A 13,214-nucleotide genomic window follows, 5' to 3' on the forward strand; every position below is an offset into this window, starting at 1 on the left:
TGAGAATCAAAATTTTCATCCATCTTAGTTCAATCAGAAGACTGATGATAATGACATAGGGATGAACTGAGCAAAGAAATTAATGAGTTCTAGAACTAGAAAGTAATTGTTATTTATAGTTCATAAAAAGACAAACATTACCTTGAGAATCAACAGACCTGAGGAGTTTGCTTTGAGCAAACTAACTAGCCATCCAACAGATGAGAACATTACAAATAAGGGGGGACAAAATTGTCATTGCATTTGACTTACTAAGATTTGTGAGATTCTTTAAGCTTTCTCTTCCTTTCCTTGAGAACATTAATATTAGCCTTCTTCCTTTCTTTACCAATCTGATCACAAGAGACATTTGTCAGTCACAGCAGTAGAAAGCAAAATCATGCTTCAGAAACAGAAATGTATGTTTCTGGAATGTTATAATATACTATGCCTTCCAAAAATATTATTCTTAGATGATTTAGGGTATAATACAATATAAAGAATATTCTATTTGTCTCCATTATCTAATAAAAAAATCATTTTAAACAATTTGTTCTATACTTAGGTAAACTAACGGTGAACTCAACTCGGGGACCATTTAGAAACAAATTCAAACTTCACAGACCAATTAAAAACTAAATTTGAACTCCAAGGACCAAACATGACTTCAAAACTTCAAGGACTGAATTGAAACTAAATTTAAATCTTAGGGACAAAATTGATGGTTTTTTAAACTTAGAGATCAAATAGAAACTAAGTTCAAACTTTAAGGACAAGTGTGTTTTACCCTAGTTTTTTAAACGACAAACCAAGCTTTTCATCGAGAAAAATGAAGAATATACAAGGCCATACAAAAATATCAGCCTTCCATTTAGATGCCCATCTAAGGAAGTGGGCTCCGATTCAGGATAACAAAACTGAAGTTAGTTCTGTTTTGATATAAGGTTTTAGAAAACTTTTACCAAGAAGAAGATAAAATATAGAAGCTCAAATTTGTTAGCATAAAAGAGGAAGCACTTGGCGTATGTTCGCTAGACCATTAGGAAAATCTCAAAAAGAACAATAACACATGTAGAAAAAGAAAGCTAGTAATTACCTGCATAGCTTCGTAAAGTTTTCTCTTCTTCCGTGACATCACAACCTTTGACAGATTAGCATTATCGTCGGCAATTTGTTGATCGGGGCGGGCGGAATCCTCACCACCCTCACTCTCCTGATCAGATGACTGCTTATCAACTTTTGAAATAGCTGCAGAATACTGTACTCCTTGAAGCTCCATTTTTAACTCGTCGTGATACTGTTTCTCATGAGCCATCATCTGCATTGATAAAACACAGTACCACGTTAAGGGTGTGCGCTAGCATTTAAGCATCAGTTAGACTGAGGTGTCACTACCATTCCATCTGTAATATTCGTCGAAAGTATACCTTCTGTTTCTTCTCAGCAGCTTCAATAGCCTCAGCTCGATCAATGACACCTTCAGCCAATAAAGTTTGAGGATCATCCAAATCTTCTTTCCCAACTCCAGGCAATGGCAAGACTTCACTTCTGGCAGCAGCCTTCAACCGGTTAAGGGTCTCAGCATAATCAGGAACATATCCTTCTGCCTCATTGTCAACAAAAGGTGACAAGTGTGGAGGAGGAACCCTGTGGGCGTTAGGAAATAGATAGATTACTTTGAAGGTATAAATGACAAACATAAATACAAAATATGAACTAAATTCTGTATTACGAAGCACATGCTAAGGCTGGGAAAGGTAGTGGAGATGATGTAGAGAGAAACCACTCAGTTTGAGGGATCAAATCAAAAGCAATTAAAAGGCACAGTTCGAGAGTGGGTTTTCAAAAAATAATCTCTTAATCTCGAAACTATTAAGATGGTATTACTTGCATAATCATTAAGTTCTATATTTATAAAAAGTTCAAAACATAATACATTTTAACCAATTTAGAAAGATCAGAAGTTACTGATTCATATATAAAAATTAATTTAAGGAAACAACAAATGACGGTCAGAAAACAACAAAATAGTGTTTATCCTGAAAATTGTTTAGACTGCCAAATGAGCTTCTAATTTATGGAATTGGAAACTATTTCCTACTATAATATCATCAAAATACATTCGCCATAGAGAATTTAGGTAGTCTATACTCTATAGTACTCGAGAAAGAAATCTCATCACAGATTTCTATGAATGGAATGGAGGTACCTTCCCACCAAATAAGCTTCAGTCGGCAAAATAATCCGTGTATTTACGCAATCAAAGACCCATTGTGGCTGAACATAGTCTCTAGAGAGGAACTTGTGAGTCTGTGTTGGCCTGTCAACAATCTGCATTTAGAAAGGAACAGAGAGATGAAAAGATGTTGCAGAAAGCCATGTATTTTAAGCAATGTACAACAAATCCATGAGTCATTATGTTGGCAAACCTGATGAGTAATGGTCTCGTCGGATTCCTTAAATGGTGCCCCATCTCCTTCCCAAGAAACCATGCCACCAAAAGCGGGAATAACAAAAAGCAGCGACTCTCTGGGAACCTAGACATGGAAGTTGGGGAAACATACAGAGATATTAAATCATAAGATCCAGATTTCAATTTCCAACACAAGGCAGATCGATCTGATTTCAACAGAAATAGAGGGGCCAAACCATCAAGACAGCAATTTCCAATATCCATGGTATTAGAGACATAAAACAACCAATCCAAAGATGACGAGTTCTACTATGTGAAGAACTCACATATTGATGCTAATAAATTTGCAATATTGTTCCCACAATATGCATTCGGGGAAATTTTTGATGCCCTAAACTTTGCACACAAGCAAGAACTATGTAGTAGAAGCACACCCTCACATATATGAGACGCTGAACCACAACATACTTAATTTTGAACACAAAAAATAAAAATAAAAATCTTATCAAAAAATAAAATAAAAATAAATAGAATAATAACAGTCAGGTTTTAGAGTAATTATATTTTCCAGACTCTTAAATTCAGACAAAATAAATTAAATTTTAATAAATTTTGACATATTCATGGCTCAGTCCTATTTTGCAGCTGGCTACTGCCTTTGGTGAGCGCAGTTAAGAACTTGTCTCCAGCCCTAGCAGAGGCCTCAGCAGCAAGGAAGGATGGAACTAAAATAACTTGCCTCTTCTACAACACAAATTTGTCTGCAGGAACTTCCATAGCAAATATTTTGACAATTATGAAATTAAGTCTAAAGAACATTGTGTGGAGGAAGAATATATAAGTGTTCTGAGTACATTCACTTAAAATATATGACAGCATTCAACTACAAGAAGCTTATCCGAAGATGTTCCTGTACCAAGACATTTTGAAGGGGAATGCTTCTCCTTCAAGTTCCTTCCCCAGATTCTATGTCATTGACAGCAGTAACCTGTTGGTTATCCAAGTTTGGATTCTTTCCTAATGCCTCATGGGACTTCAAACCATGAAGAAACCTCAAGGATGAGGAGACTAAATATAGTATTTTCTTGACAAACTTAGTCGTTTGTTTTGCTCTTCTTCAGAAAGGATCAACGAGTTTGGAAATGGGTTGGAAGGACAGATACCCAAAAGAAGTAAAGATATTGTATCGCCCCTTCTATGTAGCATTAATACGCAGGCAAAAACAACCCTATTTCTCACTAAATTATAAAATCGACCTATGATAATTTAATTAAGAATCCCTCGGAGGAAGATAACTATGATGACATTGATGATTCAGAAGTGAGATTGAGTAGTATTGACTCTTCACTCTAGTAATGGAATATTGCCTTTGGTTGAGGGTAATCTAAAGGCAGTGGAAGATTGTTTTGAAGCTGGGATGGGAACCTTATTCTATGAATCTGGAGAACATTCTTTTAATGTGAATTCCATAAACCCTATTTTCAACAATTATTCTATTGAGAATGGATGGTCAAAGGTATTTTCGGATAAGTGCATTGGCACTTGCCTTCTCAATAATGCGGAAGAAAGTAATAATTCTTTTCAACTTTATGAAGACACAGGGATGTCCTTATTTGAAATAAAATCTTGAGGAAGATCAAGGAACTTTTTATCAATAGGGTATTGTGTTCAATATAAAGCAGCTCAAAGAAATCATGAAGATAATTTCATGAAGCACAAGGGGACTGGGTGATTTTGGCAAAAGAACTGTTGTCAAAAAGTCTCTAGAGCTCTCAGCCTGGATTTAGTGCTTTTTCAAGAAACAAAGCTCAAAAATATTGAGCAAAGTTTGATTAAATCCTGTGGTGTTCTTACAAAAAAAAAAAACAAAAAAAACGACAAAAACAAAACAGAACAAAACGAAAAAAGATGTTGAAAGATAGCTCTATTTCTTTGAAGATCCATTGGTTTCTCTCGCCAAGTGACCCAAATGAAGGCAATAACAAAGTTCATGTAAAGGTGCTTCTCCTTTTTGAAAGGGTGACCCACAAGAACAACTTCTAAAAGGAGAATTGGGTCGTTTGGAAGGGCTGCGGACCATCAGAATTCAAATAAAATCTGCCCCCAAAAGCATGTAGCAAAGACTCCAGATGTAAACAGGTGCTGTTGTGTTTCTGAACTATTCCTGCAGATTGGACACCAATGAGGGGAAATAAGTAGATAGGGCATTCTACGTTGGAGTTTGTCTTGAGTACTGATGGCTTTAAGGCTAAACTCCCAAATGAAAACTTTCACTTTTTGGGGTAATTTACTTTCCAGATAGCTTCATATAGGTGTGTGGATGATTCTTGATTGTATTGGATGATGTCCCTGACAAGAGAATTTGTGGAAAAGGTCACATTACCTCGAAGTTCCAAAGGAAAAAATCTGCTGTGTGTGTAAGTTTAGTACTAGAGAGATGGTGAGTGAAGGTGGCCCATTCATCTATTCCAGCATCTTTCAAGTTTTTCCTCAGACTCAAGTTCCAAAAATCAGCTTCTTCGTTCAAGAAATCAAAGACAGCAGCCTCTTTTTTCAGGGATGGATAAAAAAGAACGGGAAATCTGCACGCCAGAGATTCTTCAAGCAGCCACGGGTCTTTCCAAAATGAAATTTGTTGTCTATTACCAATCTTATAGATCAAACGGTCTAAAACCAGGTTCTGTTCTGAAAAAAAATCCTTTCTAAGGGCCCTTGGAAGAAGATAAAGTGAGGGAACCAGGTTTGTTCCAAGATGTATTTCCATATTTGGCTTCAATGATTCTTATCCACAAAGCTGACATTTCATTGAGAAATGCACCCCCATCTGCTACCGACAGCTGAATGTCATCCCATCTGACCAAATGCAAACCTATGTTCTCAGAATTACCTTTCCAAAGATAGCTTCTAATGGAACTTTGAATGGGTTTAATGACTTTTGATGGCATGGGAAAGAGGGACATACCGTAGGTGGGGAGGTTTGGGGTGGGTGGCTTGGATGAGAGTGAGCGTTCCACCCTTGGAAATATAGGAGTTTTTCCAAGATTGTAGTCTTTTCCTTACTTTCTTGATGACATGGTCCCAAAAGATAGAGATTTATGGTTACCATTTAGGGGAAGGCCTAAATAAGAGCTAGGCCAAGAGCCCTTTTTACAAGCATACCTATTTTCCAAGACCTTTTGTTGAATTTCATAAGAGCCTTCTTGTGGGCGTCTTGGCGTGACAAAAATTATAGGACTTTTTTTTTTAAAAAAAAAAAGAAAGAAACTTTACCTTCCTTTTTGTGGGATAAAATCTTCTTTGTGGCTAGTGCAAGCTTGATTCTTCATTTTGCAATTATAGCCTAAACTCTCATTTACTATATCTAGAGTTACAAATTCACTTTTACTCCAGCATGCTTTTGATAGGCCCCCAATTACTAGGGTATATCAACGTAAGCGGGGGAGGAAGAGGGAGTCGGTGTGAGCAAGAGTATTACGTAATTGTAAGTGGGCCCATAGGAATATTTGTTAGTTTGGTGTGGGCCAGAGGGTTATATGGTGGAGGGGGGTGGCTGTTTTGGGTATCTTTTTGGCTGAATACTGTTTCTGCATTCTCTATGAGAATTAGGAGAGGTCGGGAGCTCTCAAATCTCCCTTAGCTGTGTTGATAAATAAAATTGAGGCTTAGGCCTATCAATTTGGTATCAGTGCAGTTGTTCCCAGGTATGGTGGGAAAGATGGAAGCTAGAATTAATTCGTTGGAAGAAAACTTGGAAGGAAGGATGACTGAGATGCAGGGAAAAATGATAGAATTACAGTCTGAGATGGAGGTACGGATGGAGTCCAAAGTTGGGGAGATTAGAGGAGATATGACCGCAATGTTCAAGAAATTGGAAGGGTTGTTTCGAGAGAGAGATGGTTCGGCATCATCAGATAAGGCTCGAACAGATAAGGGGAAGCAGGTGGAGGGTTCGAAAGCGTTACAAGTGCTGGAGGAACCAATTCAACTGGGTCAAAAAATGTGAAAGGGACTCATGCACCTGGAGTTCAGGAGGTGCCGCTTTTCGACATGCGTTTGCGAAAATTGGAGGTGCCGATTTTCAAAGGGGAAGAAGGAGAAGATCCCGATAATTGGTTACACCGAGTCGAACGTTACTTCGTTGTGAATCGATTAACGGAGAGGGACAAGCTTGAAGCGGCGGTTCTATGTCTGGAAGACGAAGCCCTGTCATGGCATCAATGGGAGGAAGGGCGAGAACCATTTACATCATGGTCGGAATTTCGTGAGAGGTTGCTGGACCGTTTCCGACCATCGAACGAGGGCAACCAATACGTGCGATTCCTGGTGCTGCGTCAGGAGAGTACCTGAAAGTTTATCGGCGACTGTTTGAGCAGTATGCGGCGGCGTTGAAGGATGTTCCAGAGACGATCTTAGAAAGCAAGTTTGAAAGCAGGTTAAAAGAAGAGATCCAAGGGGAGCTTCAGATCTTAAAACCCGTGGGCTTAAAAGCCAAAATGGCATTGGCCCAAACTATCGAGGAGAATGGACCGGGCCGCTTGAAGAAGACGGGTACAGCTCCCTTCACTCCAAATAAGTCAAGTGGATTAGGCTCCAGTGGGTCGGGTTCAAGTGGGTCATCCCAGGCACGAACGATTTCCCTCAGTCCAACACGAAACGCGAACCCGTCCTCCACTACGATTTCATTCAGCCGTGATTCGACTGGAAAGGGCACCGCATCATCGTCCTTCAAGCGGTTGACGGCCGCCGAATTACAGAGCAAACGGGAGAAGGGGCTCTGTTTCCATACGCCTCAGATTCGGCGGTCAGTGAGGTCGATAGCCAGCTTCGCAATCGTGACGCTATGTTAGCCACCTTGAAGGATTTCCTACAACGCTCCCAACAGCAAATGGTCAAGTCGGTAAATGCAAATCGACGGGATATCTCATTTGAGGTAGACGATTGGGTTTATGTGAAATTACGACCCTACCGGCAATCCTCGTTCTTCCTCCATACCCATCCGAAATTGGCGCCCCGGTTCATTGGTCCATTCCAGGTCTTGACCAAGGTTGGACAGGTCGCCTATAGATTGGCCCTACCTTAGGGCTCCGGAATACATCCTGTATTTCACGTTTCTTTACTTCGCAGGGTCGTCGGACACAACTTGCCAGTTTTTCCTATTCCTACGGGCCTCACCCCGGCTTTGCAGCTCAAGTTACGCCCGTTTGAATTACTAGGTTTGCGCCGTCCCCACCTTGATGATGACGAACTGGAGGTTTTGGTTCGTTGGGAGCATGCATCAATTGAGGATGCGACTTGGGAAAAGGCCTCTTCCATTGCCTTACAATTTCCTGATTTCCACCTTGAGGACAAGGTGGCTTGTTGGGGGGCGGGTAGTGATAGGCCCCCAATTACTAGGGTATATCAACGTAAGCGGGGGAGGAAGAGGGAGTCGGTGTGAGCAAGAGTATTACGTAATTGTAAGTGGGCCCATAGGAATATTTGTTAGTTTGGTGTGGGCCAGAGGGTTATATGGTGGAGGGGGGTGGCTGTTTTGGGTATCTTTTTGGCTGAATACTGTTTCTGCATTCTCTATGAGAATTAGGAGAGGTCGGGAGCTCTCAAATCTCCCTTAGTTGTGTTGATAAATAAAATTGAGGCTTAGGCCTATCAGCTTTTTTCCCTTTCATTTGGAAATTTGTTTTTCTAACATTTTGGAGTTTATCTTATGTTTAATTTTTAATTTACAGCATCCTCTAGTCTTCTTACACAAATTCAATCTCAAAATAGCATCTCCATTTTCAGTAACAATGCAATCATCAAAATTATAATGTAATTTTTTATGCAAACAGTATGATAAAATGGAACAAAATCTTACCTCACGGCTTAAGAAAAACTTCATGTTCTTAAAAAGTTTCTTACACTCTCTGGTATCTTCATCCTCATCATCATCCTTACCAGCTGCATCTTCGACAAGGTGCATCAATGCGGTTGGCTCATTTAAGGGAAGTTGGTGTTGAAGCTGTGCTAGTCTAAGTTCAGACTTCTCTTCAGCACCAACTTGTTCTGATCCAGATGAACCAGAAGTTTGAGGATCTAATAGGGAAGTTCTATTGTTGGCATCAAAATATCTCGACAAGGCATAAAGATCTGCAGATTCAAAAAATAATAAGAAACTAGGAAACCAGGAAAATAATTAAATTAAAGGTTACTAAAACTAGAGCAACCTAAAACAGTATAGTTTTTTCAACTAAACACCAAAATCACCTGCTGCCAAAGCCTCCAAATGAGGGTCCAGAATCGGTGGATACTTCAAATTAATTGAATGATATAAGTGAAAGTTCACAAATGCAAGAAGAGTCTGCATCCATAATAATTATAAGGAGTGAGCTAGATAAATCCAATGTGAAAAGGTAGAACGTTACAAATAGTTAAAAATTAACACGATAAATGTGCATTGCACACTTATTTTCTCCTATGGCATATTAGAGCACAAGAATTAAGAGTCCCAAACAAGTAGCCAAAGTATATTATTGTTGAAAGAGAAAAAAGCAAGGATTTAGTACGCATCAAGATGCTTAGTTCTCTCTGCAAAACTATTCCCAATAACCTCTTATTACATCCCAAGTCCCCTAAAACTTCCCTTCTTTTGTATCCTTATCTGACTTAGCTTGAGCGCACCTCAACTAACAAACTTACCTCACGCCTAAACCCTAAACACTAAACCCTAACTTTTCTATTAGTAGCACTTCAACCTTGCAACTAAAAAACTTACCTCGAGACAAGCCACTCGACCACTTGGAAACTAACTAATTAATATAGCTAATTTTGATACCTTTTTCAGCCTTTTGACCAAGATCAAGTGTAGTATCTGTTATTATGAGTTTAATTTTGCTATCTACCATGCTCTCCATTCTTTTGTTGAGAGAGATGGAGGGAGGGAGGAAGCATTTTTTGTGAATAATCTGAACTATGCCAGCCTGCTTTTCTAAATATATTATATACATAAACTCGTGATTAGAAAACTAAGCAATGAACTCTCTAGAAGTTTCTCTCTATTCACTCCACTAGGAAGACAGCTAAATAAAAGAACCAAAAACTTTTGTAGAGTAACTGAAAATAAAACAAGGTTACCTCATAAAATTCCATGAAGTTAAGAATAACGGATAAGTCAACATCATCGGTCAATGCTTGATGCAGCGAATGAGGGGCAAGCCATGTAATCTTTTGACCTTCTACCTCAGCCTAGACAAGCAACAAAATTAAGAAAATTCCTTTGGAATATAAAATGCTTCACATGACACTAGCTATCAAAATATAAATCATGATATACCTGATAGTAAATGCCCTTCACAGATATAAAGACTTTCCGTAATTTATGAGTTCGAGAAATAAATGCTTGCCATTCATGACTCAACCTAGCAAAAGATACAAAATAAACACATGTGATGAGATATTGAAGTTGTAATTTTATTGTCATGCCAATAATACAAGACAAGTGGGCAGCTTATAATTGTAGTTCATAAGAACTTATTTTGGCTATTAAACACCAACCTCCGACAATTATGGATACGCTTTGCCTCAATCTTTACCCTCTCCTGTGCGGGCAATGCTGCAAAAAGGTGCACCATCGAGAGGCAATCATCCAAATCTCTAAGCGCATCAATGAATTTAGGGTACCTAGAATTCCAAACACATGCAACAATTGGAATTTGGAAAAGATTTCATTGTGGGGGAACAAAATATACAATTCTCTTAGGAGGGAAAAAAGTACAAACCTCTCCCTTATTATTCTGTCTAGTACATATGTAGGCCTATGAACTTTCAGAAAGTTTGCACGCTCCTTGTTCTTCTTTGCATCAGCTTTGTTTATCTTTTTCTCATATGCCCTAAGCTCCCTAAATTTCTCCAGAAGTGGTTCATGATGAAGAAAAGCAACATCCTTCAAATGGTAGTAAGTGTGGTGATTTCCTTTAACTTTCTTCTTAGGCTCTCGAGGAAATATTCCCTTGAAAATGCATAGCTTCCTGTCATGGTAATAGAAACACATCTTCTCAATAACATTAATTTTCAATTAAGGTAAAACAATTTCATCCTAGTCTAACCAGTTTCGATATAATATTTTAAAAATCTTCAGACACTTGTTCATATCAAGTATTTAAAATCAAATGAAAGCGTGTTCAACCCTAAAAATAAAAAAGTGCATTTACTTCAAAGTATCTATGATTATGAACAAATTTTAAAGCCAGTTGTATAGCGTATGGGAGTAAGATAAAACTCAAACTTTTCCCACATTTTTTTTTGTCCAAAACACCATCCCCTTTTTGCTCGGTATTACTACCATTTCTGCTGAAACTCCAACTAAATCTAAATAAATGGTGCAACGCTGAGGAGCCAAAATCAATACTAATCATGCGTTTTCAAGCACACCCCATTCATGATGCAAGTAACCATATTTCTAAGAGAAGAGATACCTGAAAAGCGGTAGGCTAACTTGCAGCTGCTTCACAGCCTGCGACCTGGTCACATATCTCGCCGCATTACCCTCCTTCTTCTTCCCCTGTTAAACGAACAAAAGTAGAAAAACTAAGCAAACTATCCGCGTCGAACAGCTCAATAATCCTCAATAGTAACAACCATCAGCATGGAACACACTTGGAAACAAATTCGAACTTACCGGAGGCCTGTAGTGCTTCTTCCTCGTAACTTTGTTCACCATTGTTACAGAAACTGCAGGCTTGGATACGGTGATGGAGAGAGTAGAGCGAGATAGTTGGATTGAAGGAAACAGCCGACTATGGTGGCTGACCTAGCGTGCGGCGGTGGCTCGGCGGATCAAGCGGCGGCGGTCGATGGACAGAGGAGGGTGAGAGATTGAAGAGAGGGTCGATGGAGGCTCTCCGAGAGAAGTGTTTTAGGGTTTAAATATTTAATATATTAATGACTTCATGTAGTAGGGTTGATACACATGATTTTTCAACTCAATAACCTATTTTTCTCTATAGCATATATTTTAGCGTACATGAAATTGAATGGATCAGAACTTGCATTATTAGATTATAACATTTAAAATTGTTGAAGCTAAAAATTAAATATTAAAATTAAAAGCCAAAGCGAGCATAGTTCAACCAGGAGGCGAGTTCTCCCAATAATGTCGATTGGATGCCCTTAGTCATTTTATTCTTTCTTGTCTCTGACGATTAACCTATTCCAGAGCAGTCTAGTGATTAGCCTACCTCGCACTACTTGAAGTCTTCGTAAACTCATTGTCCACAGTGGAGGTTGCTATGAGGAGATCTTTGTGTCATTGAAGATTGCTTCTAGTGATCGGGAAATAAAAAAAAAACCATTGATTTATTTCATTTTATGTTGTAGCAGTTTTTTGCTTTTTTGTTCTTTGGTCATTTCTGATAACCTGATTGATCTACTTCACCTTTTCGATATTGGTTCGGGACTCTCTTGAGTGGTATTTGCTCAGGAACTGTATGAAGGATTGGCTTCTGTACGTCAATTGGTACTGTAAATTAACATATATCTCCAATTAAGAGATTGTGAGTTAAATCTCTCACCTCCACTTGTTGTATTAAAAAAAATTATACTAAAATATAATTGTGGATGGACTTTACTAGACGATTTATATGATTGGAAATGTAAATCAATTTATTTATTTTGTTTATCAAATGAATAGAACCAAATTCACCACAAACTTGCAATCTCATTTCAAGGAAGTCTCATCCGCCGGTAACTTTCTAATTAATTATCTTACACTTTGATTATTTCTTTCTCATATATAATACTAACATATTTTTTTCAAATAAAAAATCATACTACTTTTATTTAATTGACGTGATTTTATTATAAAATATTATTAATTTGTTTTTAGTTTTAAAATTTGTAAGGTTTACTTTTTTATTATCGGGTAATGTCAATATTTTTATATATATAATTCATTATGATTAAATGATGGTTTATAAATTTATAGTAATAATATTTTATATTATAATAATAATAATATTTTATATTTCTTTAGTACAATAATCTTTTATATTAAATGATGTTTGTTCTAATAAAAATATTTATTTTAATTATTAATTATTATTCAATAAATTGTTAAATAAAAAATATTTATTATCAATAACAAAATAAAATAAATTTTATTGTTATTTTAATTAAAAAAAATAGTAGCACAATAATATATTTGTAATTAGTTATGGAATAAAATAGTATACTAGTAATTGGGGAAAATCGCATAAATAAGTGTTTTCCTAGTGCCAATTTTATTTTTTAATCGTCATTTTCAAAACACAAGTTTCTAGACATTTCATCATTTTTTGGTAAAATTACTTATTTATCCTTCTTTACTTATCTTGTCTCCTTTTTCACTCTTCTCTCTTCCCTGTCTTGTGTTCTCTTTCTTCCCTCCCTTCTCCCTCTTTCTTCTCTCACGAATTATTTCTGCAATTTCTCATTTATCTTTAGATTTTTTTTTTCAATTTAATTACTAATTTGTAAATAAAAATTTGTAAACAGAAAAATAATCAAAGATTTCGTTTGATCCTCTATTATTTAGAAAATCCTTTCTTTTTAGTGGATCATGTATTATTTTGAAAATCCTTGGCAATTTTAATTTATTTTCCAAATTCATTTCTTTTCGGCGAGAGAGATTTGATTGTCTTTTGTCACCAATTTCCATAGTCGGAATCCCCTTCTTCTCGAGCCTTTTAACAATTTTGTCGGTGGTCAATTCTTTTCTAAAGTGGTCGATTCTCGCTCTAGCTCTCTCTCGCTGAAATTATCTCGCTCTCGTCGGATCTCTCGCCCTCTCCCTCCCCCTGCTGAAATTCTC

The 13,214-nt window shown here is 37.3% G+C and overlaps 1 protein-coding gene across 1 annotated transcript; it reads right to left on the reverse strand.

The window, feature by feature from the left end:
- Positions 1–11,292, reverse strand: LOC111019934 (pescadillo-like protein). The gene is made up of 13 exons (XM_022296453.2): positions 11,046–11,292; positions 10,843–10,928; positions 10,147–10,395; positions 9,923–10,048; positions 9,702–9,786; positions 9,503–9,613; positions 8,636–8,729; positions 8,247–8,518; positions 2,409–2,516; positions 2,189–2,310; positions 1,407–1,626; positions 1,076–1,297; positions 1–332 (listed from the first exon to the last, which is right to left on the reverse strand). The coding sequence occupies exons 1-13, from the start codon at positions 11,085–11,087 to the stop codon at positions 252–254; spliced, it is 1,818 nt and encodes a 605-aa protein (XP_022152145.1). The 5' UTR covers positions 11,088–11,292; the 3' UTR covers positions 1–251.
- Between the last annotated feature and the right edge of the window lie 1,922 nt (positions 11,293–13,214).

Source organism: Momordica charantia, assembly GCF_013281855.1.
Source record: "Momordica charantia cultivar OHB3-1 chromosome 8 unlocalized genomic scaffold, Mcharantia_2.0 BLBB01000008.1, whole genome shotgun sequence".
NCBI lineage: Eukaryota > Viridiplantae > Streptophyta > Magnoliopsida > Cucurbitales > Cucurbitaceae > Momordica > Momordica charantia.

Bases quoted from the DNA above. Each gene is read 5' to 3' on its own strand.
- LOC111019934 (XM_022296453.2), bottom strand. From the start codon at position 11,087: ATGGTGAACAAAGTTACGAGGAAGAAGCACTACAGGCCTCCG. The intron at 10,396-10,842 runs GTATCTCTTCTC...TTACCATGACAG, and splicing joins GTTAGCCTACCGCTTTTCAG to GAAGCTATGCATTTTCAAGG. The intron at 1,627-2,188 runs GTACCTCCATTC...TAACGCCCACAG, and splicing joins GAAGCTTATTTGGTGGGAAG to GGTTCCTCCTCCACACTTGT.